We start from the raw sequence: 24,598 nt of genomic DNA on the forward strand, positions 1-24,598 counted from the left end.
ATTTTAAATAACTAAAAAATAAAGGCATTGGGCTGCTTTTTATGTTGATTCCCTGCAATACAGATGCTGAATTCCTTTATCATGCTACCCAATAGAAATTTCTTCGAAAATGAAAATGTTCTATATTGGTTGGTACTCTGCAAAACGTAGCCACTAGCTAGCCACACCTAGGTATTGAGCACTTGAAATGTGACCGGTGTAACTGAAGAACTGAATTTCTAATGTTATTTGATTTTAATTAATATAATAATAAATTGATATAAGTTTAAATAGCCACATAGGGCCAGTGTGGCTATGGCTTTATGGCTAGTGGCTGCCATGTTGGACAGCATAGCTCTAGTTCAGTCTGACACTATTACAGGGTTAAATAGAATCCAATGGCCAAAGATGGCTATGGCCAAACAGTGTGTTTTTATAGTCTTTTCTTATTTTGGGGATGCAGTTCAACACTGATTTAGTGAGATTTTATACCTTTAAATCAAATTAAGTGAGACTACTAGATTCTTTTTTTTTTTTTAAGATTTATTTATTTATTTATTCATGAGAGACACACAGAGAGAGGCAGAGACACAGGCAAAGGGAGAAGCAGGCTCCATGCAGGCAGCCCAGTGTGGGACTCAATCATGGGACTCCAGGATCATGCCCTAGGCAAAGGCAGGCGCTAAACCTCTGAGCCACCCACGGATCCCTGAGACTACTAGATTCTTGTGTGGACTCTCTCTTTCTCACCTGTCACAGCTAATTGGTCATCAAGTCCTATTCATCCTACATCTTTTTTTTTTTTTTTAAAGATTTTATTTATTTATTCATGAGAGACACAGAGAGGCAGAGACACAGGCAGAAGGAGAAGCGGGCTTCATGCAGGGAACCCGATGTGGGACTCGATCCAGGGACCCTGAGATCACACCCTGAGCTGAAGGCAGGCGCTAAACTGCTGAGTCACCCAGGGATACCCTTATCCTACATCTTAAAAATATTTTAAAGACACTCCCTCCTTTCCATCTCCATGGTTCAGGTTCTATGTGACCTTCATTATTTCAAATGCTTCCTTATTTTTCTCTTTATCACCACTCTTGCTTCTGTCCATTTCACTTCCTACCTGTTCAGAGAGTAACCTTTCCTAAAAACAATCTCACCATATCATTTCCCTACTTTAGAATACACTTCACACTCAAACTGTGGTCCACGGATCAGCAGTTTATGAAGCTTCACATGGAGCTCACTAGAAATGCAGAATCTCAGGCTCTACCTTAAATTAACTGAATCAGAATCTGCATTTTAATGAAATCTACAAAGCTGATTTTTATGCACAATTTTGGGAAGCACTGTTGCAGGATGAAGTCCAACTCCTTACCATATCTTAGAGGTTCTGCTTCCAGCCTCATTTGCAGCAACTGCCTCTCTCGCCTCTTAAAACCCACACTCCAAGTCATACAAAACTATCCAGTTCCATGCATTCATCTTTCTTTTTCTGTCTAAATAATTTCTCTCAAAACCCATTTGAAAATTCTTTCTATGATCACTCATAAAAGGTAGGTATATCCTCTTTTTATTCCCACATAATTATATAGATACCTCTCTTATAATATGTACTACAATGGCTTATAAGTGTTTGTGCCTCGTACTAGACTATGAAGTTTTCGAGGCGGACATTATTCCTTATACAGCTATGTTGTTCTCAATAGTTTCTGATACATGCTTGCTGTTTGAGTGGTATGTTTCAGAAGCCTTAGATAATGGTAGTATTTTATAGGATTGTTACATTTGAAAGGTAGAAAGAATCTTACTGATCTGGTAGAAGAATTCTATTTTATAAGAGGGAAACCAAAGCTCCCAAAGTTAAATAACTTCTCCAAAATTATTGGCATGTTGACATTTTCTCTGTATATATGAGGCACCCTATAAAACATCCAGCCAATAAATAAATTTATTATTCTCTCACTGGTATTTGAATGAACTAAATTATCCTTGACTAAGATAAAGACTCTAATAAACTTGGATTATTCTTGATCTCTTCTGTTAATCTTTTCTTCACCTTTCCCTTGTGGGAAATGACAGGACTCTTCTATCTCCCTTTCAGTTTAGTGTTATATGACGCTAATCAGAAAGATAGTGAAGTAATTAGGGATGCAGTACCATCAGTACACAGCTGATAGTAAGCTTTGCTTCTCCTTTCATCAGATCTAGGATGCAGTTTCTTGAATTTCAGTGTCTGGCAGAGTAAAGGACATGGACGAAAGTATTTGGATCAGACACCATCTAGATAAGGCTAAAGTGATCCTCATAGGCAGAGGGAGGCATTTGAAGTGTACAGCAGCCAGTTCATGTTGCAGAAGATAAACCCACCCTGTGACTCTGAAAGCCACAATTTTGTTGGAAATCTTAGGTTGCAGGTTTTTCCTAAGTGATTAGACTTTGGCCAAGACTTCCACAGTCACTTCCTACATGTTTTCAAATAAACAACTATTATTTTTTCTTCCAGTTGGGAAGATTATCATGGCTTTATCTTCTTGCACTGTATTTTAGGCTATGTGGATAACTTCTATATCCATTATTATGCTTCTTACAAATCCTAGGCCACTTGATCGATTTTTGCCAGCAATATTCATCAGAAGATGGGCCCAGTATTCTTGGTATTCCTATTTCTGGATTCCAGACAGAGTAAAAAAATCTTGTCCTAAGGGAAAATATAATCTAATCAGAGGGATTTACTCTTTCTTAATGGAGAATTCATTAACTATTTCAATCAAATTTTTTTTTCAATCAAATTTGTTAAATGTCTAGCATGTAGTATGGTAATTACAGGACGATTAGGACATAGACCTTTATCTTGGAACCACACTGTTTGAATTTTATAGATTTTTCTATACCCATTATATATTGTCCATCTGAGCCTAATTCATATTGCACCAAATACAGCACAACCACAAAATTTGATGGGTAAATGAGTACTTTTGAGAGTGAAAGGAGTTGTAATTAATAACTACATCTGGGGCAGCCCTGGTGGCTCAGCGGTTTAGCGCCGCCTGCAGCCCAGGGTGTAATCCTAGAGGCCTGGGATCGAGTCCCACGTTGGGCTCCCAGAATGGAGCCTGCTTCTCCCTCTGCCTGTGTCTCTGCCTCTCTCTCTCTCTCTCCTGTGTATTCTCATGAATAAAAATAAGTAAAATCTTAAAAAAAAAACTACATCTGATCAACAGATTACACAAGAGCTGTCCTGTGCAAGCTGGGATTGCGTCAGGCAAACTGGAACCTAAGGTCACCTTAACTAAATATTAGTTTCTATTATAATTGTTTTTTTTTTTTTTCATTTTAAGTATGGCAGTTTAGGACCAGTTTGGGTTAAATATAACTATTTTATGATGCCTATTACATGTTAAACATTGCAGTGAAAATGTACTCATATTTTAGTCAGGGAAACAATATATGCATATAACCATATTAAGCAATTGCATATAATGGCATTAATACTCGACAGGGAATGGGGAGACCTCAATTTGAACATTTGCCTTAGAATTCAATCTTTTCCTTCCGTCAAATCAATTAACCTCTCAGGTAGTTTTCTAACCTATGAAATAGAATGATACTAATTCTTCAAGAGGTGCTGTGAGAAGGTGGTAAAAAATGTGAAAGCAGCTAACGTGGTATGTATTGAATAACAAATGCTTGATAAAAGATAATCTGAGTTTGTTGATTTTCTAGTTTAATGAAAGTCAGCCAGAGTGGAGACTAGAGACTCTTATTCTCTTGCTAAACATTTTTATTATGAAGGATTTTTTTACTGTCTTCCATGGCCAGTTTTGCTCCCTTCACAGCCCATCCATATTATTTTTTTTAAACAATAAATTTATTTTTTATTGGTGTTCAATTTGCCAACATACAGAATAACACCCAGTACTCATCCCGTCAAGTGCCCCCCTCAGTGCCTGTCACCCATTCACCCCCATCCCCCGCCCTCCTCCCCTTCCACCACCCCTAGTTCGTTTCCCAGAGTTAGGAGTCTTCATGTTCTGTCTCCCTTTCTGATATTTCCTACCCATTTCTTCTCCCTATTTCCTACCCATTTCTTCTCCCTTATTTTGAAGCAAATCTCAGATATCACATCCAGTAATTTCATCCATAGGTATTTTAGTATGTATTACTAAGGATTCTTTATTTTTTTTTTTAAAGATTTTATTTATTCATTCATGAGAGACACAGAGAGAGGCACAGAAACATAGGCAGAGGGAGAAGCAGGCTCCATGCAGGGAGCCCGACGTGGGACTCGATCTCGGGTCTCCAGGGTCAGGCCCTGGGCTGCAGGTGGTGTTAAACCACTGCGCCACAGGGGCTGCCCAGATTCTTTATTTCTTAACATTATCACAATATTAGTCTAAAAAACCAACAATTATCTATTATTCTCAATAGTTACCAAATAGTTACTGTCCAGATTTCCAGTTCTTTCAAATGTTTTTCCAGTCTTTTTTAAAAATCAAGGTCCAAATGAGGTTCATGAATTCTTGTACTTAGATGAGGTCTTTTAGGTTTCACTTAAAGTTTAGATCCTCCTTCTAGCTCTTTATTTTTTCCTTATAATATATTTGCTAAAAAAGCTGAATATTATAATCCCATGGTGCAGTTTAAAATGGTCCTTTGTTCTCAGTGTTTCCTGTAAATTGATAGGTGGATCCAGAAGATGTTCAAATTCAAGGGTTTTTTTTTTTTTTTTTTGGAAGACAACTTCACGGGTTGTGTTGTGTTCTTCCATCAGGAAGCACATAATGCCTGGCTGATTATCTTTTATGATGTTAGTAGCTGTTGCTGTTTAATTGATATTTAATGCCTACATCCATTTGTTTATTAGAGTTTTTACATTTATTTCTGATCCCATAAAATTCACTTTTTTTTTTTTTTTTTTTACTGTGGTGGTAAGTGGTCAGAGTTGTAACTAAGATGAAGGTATAATTAAGAAAACAGTAACATCAGTTATGCCTCTATGTCTCAACCTCCAATAATTGTCCTATTGCACTTTAAAGATGTGCTCACTGATTGCTAGGAGGGAATAAAAATAGAAATAACATTGTAATGCTATAAATGAAAGATGATTAGAATATGATTTTCCCAGATCCTTTTAATATAAATGACTCTATGGGTTTTATGACATAATAATTAAGAAATAACCTCCTACATGGCTAAATACACAAAAAGTAATTAATAAAGCTTATCTACACTAACATCCACTAAATTTTTCATTACTTCTTGGTCTCAAATCCCAATAATTAAACTATACTAATCTGAAGCTTCTTTTCTGGGAATAAACAATGTATTCTTTCTTTGATGCTGTGCTCTTTTGTTGTCACTAATATAACACTGTTATTTTAATTTAAAATGACAGTATGGTCCTATGACCATAGCTAAGTACTTTGTGTTGCTTTTCCAATAATGCTGATTAACTTTTAGTGAACCAGTCATATTCTTCCACATAGCTTCTGGTTAAGAAATAACATGTCATTTGACAACTGGCAAGATTAACAGTCAGCTGTGGCCACTACACTGACTGACTCACTCAGGGATTTAAACCATGACCTTGGCCTCATTATCATGCTGTTATAATCTACTGAGCAAAATGGCCAGAAAAATGAATCCTGGAGACAGGAGGGAAAAATTCTGCAATTGTGTCTCCAAGCCCACTGCACATCTGTGTCCTTTCTGTAATTCTATTAGCAGCTGTTCTGGATATGGATGAGGAACTGAAGGCAGGATATTCTCCTGAAAATTAAAGCTGATCATGTCAGTTCTGTTCATTAAAATTTTTTTTTAAATTTTTATTTATTTATGATAGTCACACACACAGAGAGAGAGAGAGAGGCAGAGACAGAGGCAGAGGGAGAAGCAGGCTCCATGCACTGGGAGCCCGACGTGGGATTCGATCCCGGGTCTCCAGGATCGCGCCCCGGGGCCAAAGGCAGGCGCTAAACCGCTGCGCCACCCAGGGTTCCCTGTTCATTAGAAAAAAAGCCTCCACTGCCTGTCCAATGACTATAAAACAAGTTCAAATTTTTCATCACAGCATATAAGGTTATAGCATAATCTTCCCACCACTTGCTTCTCTGGCTTTAGCTCTTGCTACAATTCCCAGCCTCTTTCCCTTCATACTCCAATAATAGTGATTTTTCTTATGACTTTGTGACCACTCATTGAGCCTCTATAATACATAAGATGGTTTGGTAGGCTCTGGGGAAACTGGAGTGAAAGGCATATTCCTTGCTCTTAAAGAATTCATGGTCTAGTTGAGGCTACAGACAAAGAAATAAATGCCTACAATGCTATGTGACAAGTGCTATCTGTTAGCAAGGTCTGTGCAGTGCTAAGAGAGCCTGGGGTAAAAAAAGTGGAAGGAGAAAGGGAAGGATGAGCATACGAAGACAAAAAAGATAACTGAGAGGAAGGTTATGGGAAAGGGAGTAGAAAGTCACAGAAATGAGAAACTACACATTCAGCAAAATCCACGAAGGTTGTCATGCTGAAGAGGGGAACAGGTTGGTAGGTTGCATTGAAGAAAAGCCTAGAGGTAGGCAGGAGATGAACTGTAAGGGAACCTATATACCTTGACAAAGTTTAGATCTGACTTCTCTGCACCTGTGTTTCCCCCTTTTGAGAAAGCTTTTCTCCCTTTCTCCTGCCCAACTTAAACCAATAACTGACAAATTCTCTCCCCAGAAATTTACTCAACAGGTGTTTGTTGGAACACCTACTATGTGCTCTGTACTGTTCTAGGTGCTTAGGCTACATTAGTAAAAATCCTGCTCTGTGCATGTGCTTATATTCTAGTAGAGGGAGGCTGATGACTAATGATATGCATAGTAAATTGGGATTAGTGAACACGGAATAAATGTTGTCAGAGAGTAGCCAGTGCTGTGGAAAAAGGAAAAAGTAGGGTACAGTAAAGGAGATTGGAACAACTAAGGAGTAGGTGGGGCAGTTGAAGTATTACATAGGATGAATAACCGAGCAGAAATTTGAAGGAGCAGAGGGAGTCAGCAAGTGACTATCTCATGAAGAGTGTTCTAGGCAGAGGGAACAGCTAGAGGAAAGCCTGAAAGAAAGTAGTGGATGAGGTCAGGGAGATTATGTGGGATGTGTAAGCAAATTAAATAGTTTAACTTTGACTTAGGGAGAATGGAGAGCCAATGCAAGATTTTGGCCAGTGGAGTGAAATGATCTGATTAATGTTTTAGGAGGCTTGCTCTTCATGCTGTGTTCAGAAAAGACTGTAGATCCACAAGATCTGTTAGGAGAAACTATAGACATGCCAACCACCTAAGTATATTCATGTACCGTAGGAAAGCTGCAATGATTCCAAGCATTTTAGGCAGCCAGAGAATTTTAGCAGAGTACTGAGTCCTCAGTAAGTTCTAGTGATGTGATTAGTTTATGATTTTAGTTTAGAGATGCTTCCTAGGACTTATTCATAGATTTCAAGTAGCTATCACATGTAAAAATGAAAGTCCACAGACCTAAAATCTTAAAAAAACTTGTGTCCCTGCAGGTATTGAAGGAAAGGACTTGCATTTTGGAGTTAATGTGTAGCCTATCAAGAGGGCCTTGAGAATTCAATGATGAAGATGGTCAGTTACTTCTAAAGTTAAGAACAATCACAGTTTGAACTCAACCTCAAATTCACATATCTGAGGGACATGCCCAAGTAAAACATATGCCCTACAGGATACAGTGAGATGTGATAAACATTTTAAGTAGAATATTAAACCAGAGCAAACAAAACAGAATGCTCTAAGATTCAGATTATAGATAAAAAGATAAGAGATCTTTTGAAGGTATTTTACTTTCAGTTTTGAGCATTGCAATCTTACACTAAATTGGGTCTATTACTTTGAAAAGTAGTCCATTTAAAATTCTATGTGAGGGATCCCTGGGTGGCGCAGCGGTTTGGCGCCTGCCTTTGGCCCAGGGCACGATCCTGGAGACCCGGGATCGAATCCCACGTCGGGCTCCCGGTGCATGGAGCCTGCTTCTCCCTCTGCCTGTGTCTCTGCCTCTCTCTCTCTCTGTGACTATCATGAATAAATAAATAAAATCTTTAAAAAAAAAAAAATAAAAAAAAAATAAAATTCTATGTGATATACATTTATACATGATATACGGTCTGACACATTTTTATTTTGAAAAGATATATGAATCAAGGTAGAAGATGATTTTAACATACTTCCTGAGGATTCCCTTTAATAGGAAAATCAGGTGTTGCAGTAAAGAAATGTAAAAATGAAACACAGTAAGATCACTCACTTTAGCTTCAATCCCGTAAGAAGTCAGCTCTCCCAATGATATCAGTTCATGTGCATTGTATTTCATAAGTAAGCAATGTGTCCAGGCAGGTGAGAGGCAGTGAAGGCACAGGGAAGCACAGCCACAGGCACCCAGCATGCTACGTTACTGGTAGAAAATGGTGCAGGGCCCAGAATGTGTCTCTACTGTAAAGGAGGACCAAAACTCTTTAATTTGGACAAGTACTTTTAAGTTCACCTTTATGTACTCAAAATAGCTAAAATAACTAAAAGAAGTGCTCTTCTTGTTTTCCACTTCCCAGTTTCTCCTGTTTTCTATTTTGCAGTGCTCACAGTGCAATTCTGAACCTTAGCTGTACATTAGTCACTTAGGGAGTATACCTATGACCACAGTCCTAACCCCAGAGATTGATTCATTTGATCTAAGGTTGGACCTAGGTGGTATTTTTGAAAAGTGACCCAGATAATTGTAACTTGCAGCCAGGGTTGAAAAGCACCATTTTTACTCAAGTTGGAGTAAAAATATCTAGATTCTAAGTTGTAATGCTGCCATTTACTAGCTGGCTGATGTTTAAGTCCTCAATTTTCCACAGGATGATGAGGTTGGCTTAGAGATTTATAAAAATTCTCCAGTTCTAAACTAAAACAAAATGTAATAAATTGGGATACATATAATCTTTTCTATTTTGCTTAGCTGTAAAAAGGAATTATTTGGAGTATGCTAGTTTGGTTTGAAGCAGATGAATTTAAAAAGTGTACACTTAAACTTTTCCTTCTTCCTTCTTCCCAATTACAAGGAATGGGAGAAAAAAAAAAACCCACACAGATATTTAAGCTTAGAAGTCACAAGAGACTTCTAGGGCTGCCTTGTCTGTCCCCAGCTCTCTTAAATTGGGAGTTAGTCATATGGTACCTGGGGAACAGGGCAGAAGGGAGACGCTTACTACACACCACAAAGGTAAATATAATACAAACCCCAAAGGCCGTATAGTACTCATGTGACCATAAACTGGCTTGTACTAAACACTGCAAGTGTGGAAGGTGAGGTAGGGGTGTGCCCATATACATATACACACGCACAAACACACTCCCCAACTCTCTTGCGGAGAGTGCCCTGAGGAGGACGGTCACTAGCGATGCGCACCCTAACCCTACCCCAGCCAGGACCACTCGAGCCTCCCCTCCACCCCTCCCAGCCCCCACCCAGAGGGCGGCCAGGTCCGTGCTCAGCTAGGTCCAGAGAGGCGGCAGCGGCCACTGCCATTTTCCCGCAGCTGGTTTTCTGTATCTTTCACCGAAGCCATCTCGGTGCCTCTAAAGTCAGACCTAGACACTAACCCGATCGCCTCGCTTCTCTGCCTCTTCTCTCTGGACTAGGCCCCCCAGTAAGGGCCAAATAGACCGAAGCCCATGGCCCAGGCTCAGGCTCACCCTCTGGATGATCCTAGCACCCTCACAGCTTCCTGGCTCCTCTTCATCCTCACACCTCCCCCAGACAAACCCTAACTCCCTCAATCTCACCCCCCCCCACTTCTCCGCGCTCTCCCACCATGTCCCCTCGGCATCTCTCCTCGCATTCTTAGCCGTCAGCCTGCAGTTTTCTAGAACTTCCTCCCCCCCACCCCCACCCCCACCCTCAGCACTGGGTTCCAGGTCCCCGACATCACCTGCACTCCCTACTCGCTCACGGCTCCCTCCCTTCCCCTCAAGGTACCCCGGCGGGCCCCCCCCCCACCCCCGCACCCAAGGGGACCGCCCCAACCCTATCCTCTCCTCCCTTCCAGGACCGCACCCACAACACCTGGGGAGCCCCGCCACACTCTTTCGCCTCCGAGCCCGACTCCGGGGCATCCTCCCCCCTTCCCCCCAGTTCCCTCCTTTCCAAAACCCTAGGTGCCCCACCTTCCAGGCACTCCCCATCCCCGGACCTGACACTCCTCTCGGCCCCCAGGCTCCTGCTCCTTACCTCCCGACCCGACCCACAGCGCGCCCTCATCTACCAAGGCTCCCGTTCTCCACGGGCCCCCTGCCCCCAGCCCACCGGCCGCGCTCGGGAGGGGTGCTCGCGGCGCCGCTGCCTGGGCGGCCGGGAGGTGACGCGGCCCCCGCGGGAGGAGCCCGGGAGGCGGAGGGGCGGAGGAGGCGCGGGCGGCCGCACCGAGCGGCGGAGGGTCCGCGGGCAGGCGCGTGATGAGCAAGCACCCGCGCCCGGCCCTGCTGCGCGTCGGAGCTCGCGGGGATCCGGGCGGTGGCAGCCGGAGGGCCCCGGCCCCGGGCCTCGCCGCCGCCCGCCCTCGTCACCCCGTCCGGGCTTTCGCTTCCCCGCTCTAGCCCGGGGCGGTCTCGGCGGCCGCCCCCGGCCCCGCGGCCCTTCCCCGATCCCTTCGGGGGGGTCCTCCCTCCGCGGCGCCCGGAGGCTCAGGGACGCGTCAGTCGGCGGGACAGCCGAGCAGCTCCTCCGGGAGCCCGGCCCGGTTCCTCTCCACGCTCGCGGCCCCCGCCCCGGCGCCCCGCCCGCGGGAGGCCGCTGCGTCCCCGCGCTCCCAGCAAGTTCCCGGGACTCCCCCGGGGGCCGGGCCGCAGCTCCCCCTCTCCCCTGCGCGGCGGCGCGCGCCCCCGCCGGACTCCCTCGCGCCCGCTCCCTCCAGTCACCCCACCCTTCGCCGTCCCCGCCACCTTACTCCGCTCCCTCCCCCGCCGCTCGGCGCACACGCGGCCCGGCCCGGCCTCCCGCTCCTCTCTGCCAAACCGCTCACTTGCCAGCCCTTCGCCCCCGGGAAGGAGGAACGTTTCCCGGAGCGCGCTCCCCAGCCCTCGCTGCCCCCGCCCCACCCCGGCTCTTTTTCTCTCGGGGGAGGGGGGCTGTCGCCTCGGATTGAAGGCCATTGATTTGTATGCATTTGTCCCAGCGCCGGAGGCTGCCCCTGCCCCAGCCGCCCGCGCGGGTGCCGCCGCCGCCGCCGCCGCCGCCGCCGCCGCCGCCGCCGCCGCCGGAGTCGCCTCCCTGCCCCCTGGGTGGGTGAGCTCCGCCAAACATGTCGGCTCCTGTCGGGCCGCGGGGCCGCCCGGCTCCCACCCCGGCGGCCTCTCAGCCGCCCCTGCAGCCCGAGATGCCCGACCTCAGCCACCTCACGGAGGAGGAGAGGAAGATCATCCTGGCCGTCATGGATCGGCAGAAGAAAGAAGAGGAGAAGGAGCAGTCGGTGCTCAAGTAAGGACCCGGCTCCATCTTCCCGCCTCCCTCCCTCCCCTCCGCCCCCACAGCCGCTGCCCTGCTGCCGCCGGCGCGCCCCGCTTCGCCGCCCTCCCTCCCTCCCTCCAGCCGGCGGCGCCGGGGCCACGAGGGCTGCGGCCGGCGCCGGCCGCCGGGGCTGCTTTGTGGGTGTCGGAGCGCGGGGGTGTGTGTCGGGGAGGGAGGGCGCCGAGGCCGTGAGACGAGAGGGTGGCGAGCCTCTGGAACGTTGCAGTTTTCCCGGGCGTCCTTCCGGCTTTCCCCGCGGGCCAGCTGGGCTCCAGGGCCCCCGCGGGGCTGAAGCGGAACCCAGACTCGGCGCGTCCCCTCTCCCTTCCAGCCGCCCCCGCGCGGAGGCAGTGACTGGGGCAGCGAATCCAATATGGCCGTGCACAGGTGCTCCCCGGCCGGGACCCGGCGAAGGCGCGCCGCCGGGGACGCGGGCGCGGCCGGGGCCCCCGGGCCCGGGTTTCCGCAGGGCGGTTCCGCCTGCACCGCGGAGACGAGCAGAGCTGCCCGTGGTCGCCGCGGGCAGGGGGGCGGCGGTGCGGGCGAGGGGCCTAAGCCCTGGCAGGTCTCGGGTGGGTGTGCGGCCGCCGCCATCTTCCAGCCCCTCCCCCTCGGCGGGTTCTAACACCCTGCGCTCTGCTGTTCTTCCTGTTTGCAACTAGTCAATCTGTTTAATCCCGAGGAGACTCTGGAGAGGCTCCCGTTCCTACCATTACTGCGGTGTGGGATGCTTCCTACCTCACTAAGTTCTGCTACTCGTGTTCCCAGTCTGGGCGGCCGGGATTTTGCCGAGGGTGGGATAGTAAAGGCAGCACCCAGGCATCTCGGTGTAGCGCTGTGTAACTTCAGCACCAGGGAGCTGTCCAGACGCAAATACAGCTTTGAGACTCCTTTTCTTCTCACTCTAAGCAAAGATTGGTTTCTGCGGGTTTGCTTTTCAGTGTTTTAGGGGCATTTGATTCCTCAGTCACTGTATGAAAGAGATTGTGCAGAAGAGGCGTAACCTTTTTATGTTTTTTCCAACTCCCCTTTTTTTTCTTTTTCATTTTACTTGAATTCATTTTACTTGAAATGAATTATTCACTAGGAGATTAACTTGTACAGTTTATGTGCCAAAGGTGGGATGGTTCATCGGTGTGTCATCAAATACACTTTTCCCATATTCTCCACAGTAACACACAGTTGACAGAGTAGAGTTCCTCTATGAAGGTACTAATACACTGACCTCTAATCATGTAGATTTTAAAAACAGGTTGTCGAATTCAGTATTCTTTAATGCACTTATAAAGAAACAAGTTTCTGTCTATACACATATTTTCATATTTTATAAAAATACCATAAATTATGGTAACAAGTGCATCAAATATTTGTACATATTTGAGAAAAAAAAATTTTTCAAAAAATATTGAAGCTCTAAGAGAGCAAATGTTCCTGACATATTAATTGGAATAAAGAAGAATCACTTCTTCAAAGCTAATTCCTGGGTTTGGAGGCTTGTTTAGGAATATGATTTATTAGTCAGCTTGGCAAGTGAAAAACAGTTAAGAGATTTAAGTGCTTATTTTAACTAATGGAGAAATAAAGCATTAATATTGAAGCTTTTTGAGCATTCTACTCCCTTAGCTTTACTACATACACTGACCACTCCAAGCTTTTGATAACTTAGGGTTTGATATTTAGATATATGAATCTATATTTTTCACTATACTTGCACTAAAATTAGTGGTGCCAAAATGATGTCAAATAAAATGTGGTTTTATTTCTTTGACCCACATATTTAAATGTACAGTGTGTTTTTACTTCTTTATAGTGTGCTAAATCATAGTATTACTGGCTAGTTCACTGTAGTTCCAAATCCATTTATTGTTCTGATATATAGAAATGTAAACGAACTTTTGAATACTAAATTAAGAATTACTCAGAGTGACCAGTATGTTATATTAGGAAAATGTTGTGAAAGGGTTTTTCAAGTAGGTTCATTACATTACATGCATTACATTTCTGTGTAAACCAACATACCATGCAAATATATATAGTGTTCATACATTCATATTTGCACAGTTTAGGTAGAAACATTCTCTAAACATACATTCACACGGTCTATGAAATTACACTGATGAAAAATCTATTCTTTTTATTTTAAATATGTTTGCATTTCTACCTAACAGTCTTGGAAGGAGACATGCCTCAAAATGGCCTACATGGTTTCAGAATTATTTTTATATTCATTTTAACAAGAAGTTTCTTGGAGGTTAAAGCATAATATACTTAAAAATTTAATTTTACATGTTCTTTAAGAATGTTTTTGGCTTTTGTAATAAAGTAAGACTAGGCAAGGAAAATGAGGAAAAGATTAGACTTTCTGATAGAATTATAAGAAAAGATTGTTTTGAAGAATTTTATAATTTATTAGGTAATATCAATTTTGGGTATTAAGTTATAAATACTATGTATAAGAAAAAATAATACTAGTATTCTTCAATGATTACTATTTCTCATTAAATTTTAGGGGCCATTTTATCTGGTCAAGACTACATTATCCTTTGTTTTTCTTTAAAAGAGTGGTGTCCATTTAATTGCATTTTAACATCTATTCTGAGAGAAGGTCATGGACAGAGAAACTGAAAATCAAATTCATGTCTGCTGCTTGTAACAACTATGTTAAAAGAGAAGTTTGATGTGTGAAAAATTGAAACCATTGGATGAAAATATTTTCATACTAAGTATTCATACAAAGTGGGATATGCATACCAAAGTACATCACAAGATGATATATTGGAGTACAGGAAGAGAATATTAAAACTTATATTCCTATTTCTATTTTTACTTGAAAAAGAAATTAAGTTTCACTGATATTTAATATATGGATTGACACAATATTAAGATGCGTATGCTTTGTGAGTAAATATGCATGTATTAAGAAGTTCATGCCTGAGATATTCTTAATGAGAGAGGTGAGCAATCAAAGGAGATTAAGACCACTATAGTAGTCTCTCTCTTTACGAAGAGAATTAATTAGGAACTATTTATATTTAATTATTAGCAATTTCTTCAAAGCCTTGCTGAACATCCACATACTCTGGAAGTCTTCTATCATCATCAAGTAACTTCATTTTACATGAGATTGAGATACTAAAATTTTGGAAGCATTTTTATATCTCAGATCCCTCAATAGATCAGTAATTACTTTTTTTTTATCCTTACATGAACATCCTTTTATAGTTTTAGTTTTGATAACTCAATCTACTGGTAGAATCTATAATGTTCTTTTACTTACTAGTATTTTTAAGCCTTGTCTTTCAAAGATTGTAAACTTCTTGAAGGTAAGAATAAAAATGTACTCTTCTTTGGAGTTTGTGTTTTGGAACATTTTTAACACCTGCACCTATTAGTTACCTAATAAGTAATGTTGTTGTTAATGAGGCAGATTACACATTTTGTTGGGAAAATGAAGATACTTTTTTTGGAAAGAAAAGCATAATTTATTAAGCCTATATTTTCCAATGAGTTTTTTTTTTTTTTTTTTTAGTTTATTTTTTTGGTGTGATATTGGGGAAAAATATATGAGAAAAGCAAAACCACTGAAATCAATAGAAAAGTTTTCATTCAGTAAATATTGAGTTTTTTATATATATATCATAGGCTTTTTTTCAGATGAGTTTTTTTTTTTTTTTAAAACAAATTAGAAATTATGTTTCTTGATGTGCAAATTATCTTTTGATTCTATGTTTGGATTTTCTGTTAATGTTAAAGGGATAAAATTTGCCCCCTAAATAAAGGAAGACAATGAGGAAAAGTTTAATGATAGATCAGAGTGATAATTTAGCTTACATTTAAAGCATAGACTAGCAGATCTGAATTTTTTTAAATTTAATTTTACAAATATTTTTCAAAGTCAATTTATAAGTTTCTTTATTTAATGGATAATATATACTTATCATATAAAATTTCTTAGCTACATTTCCCCCCAAGCCAGAGACAACGACTTGTGCCAGTTTATTGTATTACTATTCTAGAAATATTCCATGCATAAGAGTAGATATGTATGTATATCACATATTGTGTGTGTCTGTAATGAGTGTATGTTTGTGCACACAGATATATGGATGGATGTATATGTGGAAACATAAAAAACACAAATGTGTATTGCAGTTTACTTTTTAGGAGATCATTTCCACACCCATTAATATATAGTTTTCTTGTTCATTTTAATGGCTGCATAATATCTCATTTTGTGAATGTTCTGTACTTTGACTAGAACCGTATTTTTGGGTATTTAGGTTGATTCTAAGTATTTTGCCATTAGGAACAACACTGTGATAAGTATCTTTGTACATATATGATTTCCTACATACGTGAATATATCTTTGGAATAAATTCCTAGAAATGCATTGTTGGGTCAAAAGGTCAGTGTATTTTAAATGTTAGTAAATATCGCCAAATTTACTTTCATAGAATAAGTATGCATAAATAACATAAACTAGGGAGACTCCCACATCCTTTCCAATTCAGTGTGTGATAATCTTTGTCAATGTTTTTGTGAAAAATATGCCATTGTAGACTTAATTGAAGTTTTCTTATTATCAGTGTGGCTGATTTGTTTTTTACATTTGTTTTACATTTGTTTAGAGTCTTTTGTCTTTTTTTTGGGTCACTTTTAGTGATTTATAGAAGCTCTTTTTATTGTCATTTGTTTATGACCTTGTTTATGCCTTTTATTACTGGTCAAGATTTTTAAAAAATGTGTTTGAATTTATTATTTTGTGTTTTATAGCTTTGGGGTTTGTGTTGTACTTAGAATGATCTTTCTCATTCTAATATTTAAAAAGCTACCATATTGTCTTCTTATAGCTAAATGAAAATTTAAGACCATGGCATATCAAATAATGGATACAATGCAATCATGAAGACTTTAAAATAAAAATCATTATTGTACATGTAAATAGCCATGGCCATTGTCAAAAATTGAAAACCTGTAGTTTCTAAGAATTTAAAATGCATTCCAAGGCATCGATTGACTTATGAGATAGTACTTAATTCTTTATATATGTTCCACATTTTAAAGTAACTAGGACCATTAAATAATATCTTCTTGTTGACAATATATATTGATAAAGAACTGATCATACTGTGTGATGAAGAGAGAGGTAATGGAGGCAAGTGTGAGGGACCAGATGGATTTTGACTTGAAACCTTATTTTACTAATTAATATCTGTAAGGTCTTACTTATATTGTTAAGCACTCTGAGCCCATGTTTCCTCATCTGCATTATCTGAATAGTACCTTACACCTACCTTGAAGGATTGTTGTGAGCAATATAGACTAGATGTCCTGTCATAAGTAGGTGTGCAACAAATAGTCATTATTAACTGATTATAGACAACAGTTTCTAAATGTTAATATTATCATAACATTCCTGGGTGAAATCTTACTTTTTTTAAAAAAAATAAATTGAGACATTCTCTTCCTTCTCTACTGAGAAGCCAAAAAACTACCTACCTGAAGATTTTTTTTTTAATTTTTATTTATTTATGATAGTCACAGAGAGAGAGAGAGAGAGAGAGAGGCAGAGACACAGGCAGAGGGAGAAGCAGGCTCCATGCACTGGGAGCCCGATGTGGGATTCGATCCTGGGTCTCCAGGATCGCGCCCTAGGCGGAAGGCAGGCGCCAAACCGCTGCGCCACCTAGGGATCCCCCTACCTGAAGATTTTTAAGTTACTTCATTATTTATCTAGAAGACCAGGGATGGAAAGGGAAGGTGATGAGTTAGAAGCAATTTCCTCAGCAAAAACCATTCTTAGCCTGATAACTAAGGCGTAGTACTGAAAATAATACAGCAAATTATTGGTTATTGGCAAGATACTGATTGTCTTGGGTAAATGTGAGGGAACTAATTTGTGCAAATTACTCTGTGATTGTCCTTAGATTTGCCTGGGATCAATTTTTTACTTTATTAATAAATAAAAATATGTATTTACTTATTTGTCTTATTCATATTATATCTGAGAACTCAGAGAATCTTTTCAGGGTAATGGATTCTGAAGAATTATTATGGTTCAGAGTACTCTCCTTTCCATTGCTTCTCGGAAACACAAAATCTTTGTATGACTGCCTCTTTCTCATCTTTCTGACCGTAGCTTCAAGTTTGCATTCTTAGAGAGCTTTCTTACCCAAACATTCTTAAGTAGGTTCTCCTCTTCCTTCTTTTCCACAACATCTTTCATATTTCCCCGGTTATGCTTCTTAAAACTTACCGTTTCTTTGTTTATAGTCTGTCTACCTTGCTAGATGATAAAATCCCAGAGAGCAGATACCATGTCTGTTTTGCTCACCATTTTAGCCTCAGCTTCTAACCTAACACACAATGCTTTATGCATGGTAGTACTAAAAAATATTAGTTGGGTGAATGAATGAAACATTGAGAATGAGATACTGTGTTCATTTAGGTCCTGCTTGTTTTCAAGGTGAAATTCAATAGTCTAAAAGAAAAAGATATGCTTGGGTAGTAGTGCCCTTATTTTTTGAAATCAATTATAATTTTTAAATATATGTCCAGTTTTGCTTATATAACTAGAAGCAAAATTAGAGTATTTGCGTGTGATTGCAACTCATCTTTCTTTTAGGCTAAGCACATACCTGTTTTGACTAGAGACCAGAAGAGTATTGTGATATGTTGTTTTGAAATTTTAATTATTTTCTAATATAAGGAATATTTTGCTTTAAAAATTATTACTTTACTTTGGAAGTATTTGTAAATTTCCAGTGCGTTTACCAGAGCTGAATGGTAAGTGGTGTACAGACTATTGGATAGAAACAATTCTTCCCAGAGGCAGGCAATCAGAGGCCAACCATAGTCATATGAACACATTGAAATGTAAGATGTAATGAAAAAAAACACAATATAGGGGTTTTTAGTACATCATGATCATAGTAAAAAATATGTCAGATTAGTTAATTGAGAGTTTGTTTTCTCTTTGGTATTGTTTGAGGGGGTCAGACATTTTATCCTTTTTAAGTCTCTAGAAATTTTACTCCTACTAGATAGTAAAGATTCTAGACATTAGAGATACTGTTGTATTCACTAGTCATCTGATGAAGTGCAGATATCTATCTTTGGGTGTTAAAATGCTTTGAACCATTATCAGCTAACTCTATAGGAACTCACTATAAGAAACATGGTAAACCATAATTACAATATTGCATGTAAGTGCTAGGAGACCACTGTGCGCAGTGTATCATAGGTATATTCATAGAAGGGGAGCACTTGATCCAATTTGGGGGGATGACCTCTAGGCTGAGGCTCATAGGATGAGTAGATGTTAGTTGGGCAGAAAAAGACATTCTAAGCAAAAATATTAACACTCTCAAGTCTTCCTACCCTACCCTTTAACTTTCTTTGTAATAGAGAGGCAGGACATGGTCAAGAAACTGACTTGAAGTGGTTTAGAAGGTCTGGAGCATAGGGTTTATTGGTGAGTTAGTAGAGGAGACTTGAGAGATGGGAAGGGTCAGAGCTTCAAAGACGTTATATGTTCTTCTTTTGGTTTGGCTTTAATCGAGAGGGCAGGAGGGAGTCATGGGAGGATTTTAAGCAGTGACACAATATAATCAGACTTTTGTTGAAAAAACTCCCGCTCTTGGGGATCCCTGGATGGCACAGCGGTTTAGCGCCTGCCTTTGGCCCAGGGCGCGATCCTGGAGACCCGGGATCGAATCCCACGTCGGGCTCCTGGTGCATGGAGCCTGCTTCTCCCTCTGCCTGTGTCTCTGCCTCTCTCTCCCTCTGTCTCTGTGTGACTATCAAAAATAAATAAAAATTAAAAGAAAAAACAAAAACAAAAACAAAAAAACTCCCGCTCTTATAGAACGGGGGATTGATGAGAATATGTAATGCTAGAGGCAAGAGCACTATTTAGGATACTCTTCTAGTAGTCCAAGTGACACATGATGTAGATATGAAAGAAGGCAGTCCTGGTGGAGGTCAAGAGGCAGGATAGCTTTGGAAATATTTAGGTGCCAAATTACTGGGATTTGCCAATAGTATAAAGTAAGCTCTTATGATGCCTAATATGCCCAACTGACTAGCATACATAATACATATCTATCTTTGCTCATCTCACTGATGGTTAGCTTTCTAAACTGGTCTAGTCTCAGAACCATAGTTCTCTTGAGAGAGCACTTGGGGGAAAGGCTTCTTTTATTGTTTTACTTATTCTAAACAGTTTTTTAAAAGATTTTATTTCTGTTTATATATTCATGAGAGAGAGAGAGAGAGAGAGAGAGAGGCAGAGACACAGGCAGAGGGAGAAGCAGGCTCCATGCAGGGAGCCCGATGTGGGACTTGATCCCGGGACTCCAGGATCATGCCCTGGGCCCAAGGTAGGCGGCTTAACTGCTGAACCACCCAGGCGTCCCTATTCTAAACAGTTTTTAATGTGAATACTTATACTAGAAGTGACTACAACTTTGATATAATAGGGGTAGGATGGGAAATAATAGAGTAATAGTAGGAAGCACAAAAAGGGAGAAAGAACAGAAGGCAAAGAAAAAGGGAAGAAGCTCAGGACTCTCTGAATCCGTTCATAATTGTGAGGAAGCCTACTTAACATTTTAACTTAGAAAACTTTTTTCCTACTGAATATATTACCATTGTATAATTTTTTCAAAACTGCAGGTCTGCTTTCCTTTTATTGAACATTCCTTGCTCCCATTGACAACTTCATCTCCATGAATTTCTCATCATCTGGTTTTGTTTCATTCTTTGGGTATTTTTAGCTATTACACAATCTTTGTTTTAGATGTTAGATTTAACTAGGACAAATTTCCTTTCTTGTATACATTCCTATATCACCTCCAAGAGAATTTTGGAAATGTGAGTATACTTTAGGAGAATATAGAAAAGAGATTAGCTGTGGAAATGACATTGTGGTTGGTGAAGATTCTGTTCTTTATATTAGCTTAGTGAATTATTGCAGGTTTCAGACAGTGCTGTGTTATGAAAGAGAGGTAAGTTTTGTTGGATTTTGTGATGGAAAGTTTTAGAAATAGGATTAGAAGTAGGATTATAGAAAGGGAAAAGTTTAGAATAGGTTTAGACCCAGGAGTGATAAAATATGATTTCAGATACTAAACAATACAGCTAGAAAACAGAATAAAACCATAATGGTATTTTTGATAAAGGGTTTGCTTCTCAGACACATATATGAACAATCTGTTTTATTACACATCACATCACACAGAACTCCTTTGGACTAAAAGCTGAAAGAATTTTTTTTTTTTTTTTTAAAGATTTATTTATTTATTTGAAAGAGAGGAAGGAAGGGAGAGAGAGTCTTTTTTTTTTTTTTTTAATTTATTCATGATAGTCACAGAGAGAGAGAGAGAAGCAGAGGGAGAAGCAGGCTCCATGCTCCGGGAGCCTGACGTGGGATTCGATCCTGGGTCTCCAGGATCGCGCCCTGGGCCAAAGGCAGGCGCCAAACCACTGCGCCACCCAGGGATCCCTAAAAGCTGAAAGAATTAATGTTTTTCTTTGCACAAATATATTTTTTTGGAAAAATATATTTGGAGTGGAGATAGCTAGGTTTTCATCAGAGATTTACATTTCTCTTTCACAGAGTTGTTGCTGCCCAGCTGCCTAGCCCTGGACTACCTTTCTTCAGATTTCCTTGTTTCTAAATGGGTTCATGTGATTAAGTTCTGGCTGATGATTTAGGCCCCCAACTCCACTCCATTAGACTTTTTATGAATAAGACATATGTTTCTGGGTTAAGTCAACTTAACTGTGTCTATTACTGTGGCTATCTTAAGTAATATCAATCCTCTTGTTAGTATCTCTTATTTGTTTAACTTTGGGAAAACTTTAAAGTCCCCATCTGCACTGGTTGACTCCAGAAGTACTTCCATGGTACTGAACTTTATTACCATAAGTTGATTTCTCTTTGATGATTGTCTGGCCTAAGTTAATGTAAGTCTTAACTCAGCCATCGGATTCTTGAGTACAGAATTTACTAGGGAGGGTCTGTTCTATCTGCTTGGGGACAATTGGGCTCAACCCCAACTGGGGATTTGTTATTGAAGGTGCAAGAAGGCACAGCCACTGAATCATAATAGAGATACTTGCTCTGGAAGCAAATATAGGATAAAGACTTCATGACAAAACAAAAATTTGCAATCATAGGATCCATTTTAGAGTCTCGTTGTTAGATGTTTTATAGGTTGAAGGTTCATGGTTAAATTCCATTTCCAAACTAAAGGTTAGGAAAATTTATAGCAATTGGAAGTAAATTTTATAAGACCAGAGAGAGATACAGTTGAATGTCATTGAACTTTTATTACTGCATGTTACATAGTTTTTCCTTTCACCCCTCTAGATCTACTCCTACTCTACTGCTTTTCCCTCATTTTGCTGTATTTAGTGGGAGACTGACCTCTAAGGATTACACCACTGGGGTCCCTTGTCCCTGACTTTTAGTTGGGTTTTGTGTCTTGAGATATTTGCAGTTTGGAGGGAGGGAGGACAGTGAGGTCACATTATTTGTTTGCAGGCTTCCTTCAAAGGAAGGAACTTGCCTTTGCGGTTGGTTGTGTCTTTCTGTTGAAAACAACAGTTCCATCTGCCGGCCCTTTAGTATATCTATTTTCTTCTGGTTCTGGAAATTGCTTTTCAGGCCGCTGCACTGCTTGTTGATTTCCTTAAACCCTGCCCACACCTTTGTGAAATAGTCTCTTTATTAAACTCTAGTCAGTTTGGATATGCCATGTGTTTGCTGCTAGGACTCAGAATAATACATTGTGGTTCAGTAAAAATTTATTGGGATTATGAATGTGAATGGACCATAACTTGAGGTAGTCACAATCTACTTTCTTCAATATGTCCACAGTAATTTTTTAATGAATTCCTCTATGTGTCATGTTCTTTAATTCTTTTTTTCCCTTTAATTTTTCGATTATGCACCTGCCCTTACTCTACCTGGTGAGCAGTTTTTTGCTTACCTCCATTGCCTTGAGGAGATACAGTCCTTTGATACATTTCTGTTAGCTATCTCTTTTCTCAATTGTTATCGCATTTAAAAAATATTTTATTTTTAAATTTTGGTTTAACCTAGGCAATAAAACATTAAAAGTATCTATGAAATAAAGTAGAAAAAGAACATGATCCAAGGCTGTCCTTCAAAATTACTAATACAAGTCCATGTCTCAGTCTGTAGTTGAATATGTTAGACTAGACTAGAAGTCAGGAGTCCAGTCAGGAGACAACAACTACAATAGTAATTTGAACAGGAAAACTTTAATATAAAGGTTATTAACCTGTAGCAGGGAGCAGCCACTTCTTTTAGTGCTGAGGCTGAGTACCCAAGAAAGGAACAAATTTGGAAGAGATTCCTTCCCCTTCAAGGTTGTGGCTGAGGTTCAGCCCTTGTTAGGTGTGGCTGTGGCCCATTGAGCTGCCTCAGGCTGAGGCAGGCAAGCTGGAAATCTGTGAGGGTGTTGGTAGGGCTTGCAGAGAAGCTGGCCAGACTTTTCAGAAAACTGGCTGGGAAGCCACCTAATGGGGTGCCTGTTGGGGTGCTACTGAAAATGATGGAAAGACGCCCACTGGGGTAGTAGGGGAACATGTTAGGAGGGTGAGTGCCACTGGTGCCCTGTAAGCTCCTGGCAGCCAAGGAACACAAAATAACTACCAAAGCACCCAGAACCAGAAAGAGAAGCCCCTTCTTCCTTTACTGTTGCTTTGGCTCCCTCTGCCGACAAAGCTTAACACTGTGCCAACTGGTGAAGGACAAATGGTTATAGAGTCCATATCCAGTATCAAAACAGGACAAAGAAGGGTGGATTTACTGAGTAGTAGTAAATTTATAAGCTGTGCTCTCCCTAAATATCAGTAGCTTAAAACAATATAGGCTTATTTCCTTTTCATGCTGTATGTTTTCTCTGGGGCACTTGGGGGCACATCCTCATTCTGGGACAGGCTGATGGAGAAGTGATCTGGGACATTGAGAACAGTGAAAAGAGAAACTGTGGTGAACTGCAAGTTGTCTCCTCAGGTTGTCTCTCAGAAATACATAAAAAACTTGTGATCACAACTCATTGGCCAAAACAAGTTGCCTGATCGTGCCTCACTGGGGGCAGAGTACAGTCCTACCATGTATGGAAGGAAAATCAGCAATATTTGTTGAAAAATATAATTACCACAAGATTGACAGGATTAGAAAATTAGTATTAGAAAATTTGCACTTGCTAGGATAATTACTTATATTTCTTCCTCTTAAATTTTATTTGTTTTGTAGTTCTTATGAATTTTAGTGAAAAGTAGCATCAAGATAAAAGTTGATGGTGCTCTTAACTTCTGGATAAGGAACCTCAAACCAGAGAGTGAACTTACGCATTTGTGTAAAACAGTGAAGCTGTAAATAATTTCAGTAGCACGAAGTATATTTTTTTGAAGGTTAGATACAGAATTTATTTTTAAATTTTGCATTAAAAATTTTAAAAAATACTTCATTCATTATTATTTATTTATTTGACAGAAAGAGCACAAGCAGGGGGAGGGGCAGAGGCAGAGGGAGAAGCAGGTTCCCCACTGAGCAGGGAGCCCAACATGGGGCTTGATCCCAGGATCCTGGGATCATGACCTGAGCCAAAGGCAAGATGCTTCACCAGCTGAGCCACCCAGGTGCCCCAATTTTGTATTAGAAATTTTACATTAACCTATGCTGATGTGATGTCACATGAAATATGAAATGCCTATTTATGTAGAAAAGGTTTTTTCATTTATGGTCAGTTGTGTATAGAGGATTGAAAAACAAGATCTGGCGATTTGGATTAGAGTTCTTGCTTTCAGCATTAACAAGCTCTGTTTTCTAGAAGAAGTCACTTAACCTCCCTAAACTCTGTAAAATGGAAATTGAAAACCAATGTCCAAAATCCCTTAACTCAAACTTGTATGAGATGTGTTTTAGAGGTTTTTGATTTTGGAAATGTAAAAATGCACATACCTTATAATATGTGACTCTTATCAGGATCAGGACAGCAGCTCCTAATCAAGCACATTTATATTTCTTCAGTGAAA

The 24,598-nt window shown here is 40.7% G+C and overlaps 1 protein-coding gene across 38 annotated transcripts in view; it reads left to right on the forward strand.

Annotated features, from left to right (window-relative positions):
* Positions 1–11,265: 11,265 nt before the first annotated feature.
* RIMS2 (regulating synaptic membrane exocytosis 2) overlaps positions 11,266–24,598 on the forward strand; it is a 580,692-nt gene continuing 567,359 nt past the window's right edge. For 13 of the 38 annotated variants that reach the window (XM_077846884.1, XM_077846924.1, XM_077846890.1 and 10 more), the window contains exon 1: positions 11,269–11,493. In XM_077846884.1, coding sequence (XP_077703010.1) covers positions 11,318–11,493 — 176 coding nt within the window. In that variant the 5' untranslated portion in view covers positions 11,269–11,317. Of the gene's footprint in view, positions 11,494–24,598 lie in introns of all 38 variants that reach the window. The other 25 variants (XM_077846896.1, XM_077846899.1, XM_077846892.1 and 22 more) reach the window with 4 other exon arrangements.

This window comes from Canis aureus, chromosome 14 (genome assembly GCF_053574225.1).
Source record: "Canis aureus isolate CA01 chromosome 14, VMU_Caureus_v.1.0, whole genome shotgun sequence".
Classification (NCBI taxonomy): domain Eukaryota; kingdom Metazoa; phylum Chordata; class Mammalia; order Carnivora; family Canidae; genus Canis; species Canis aureus.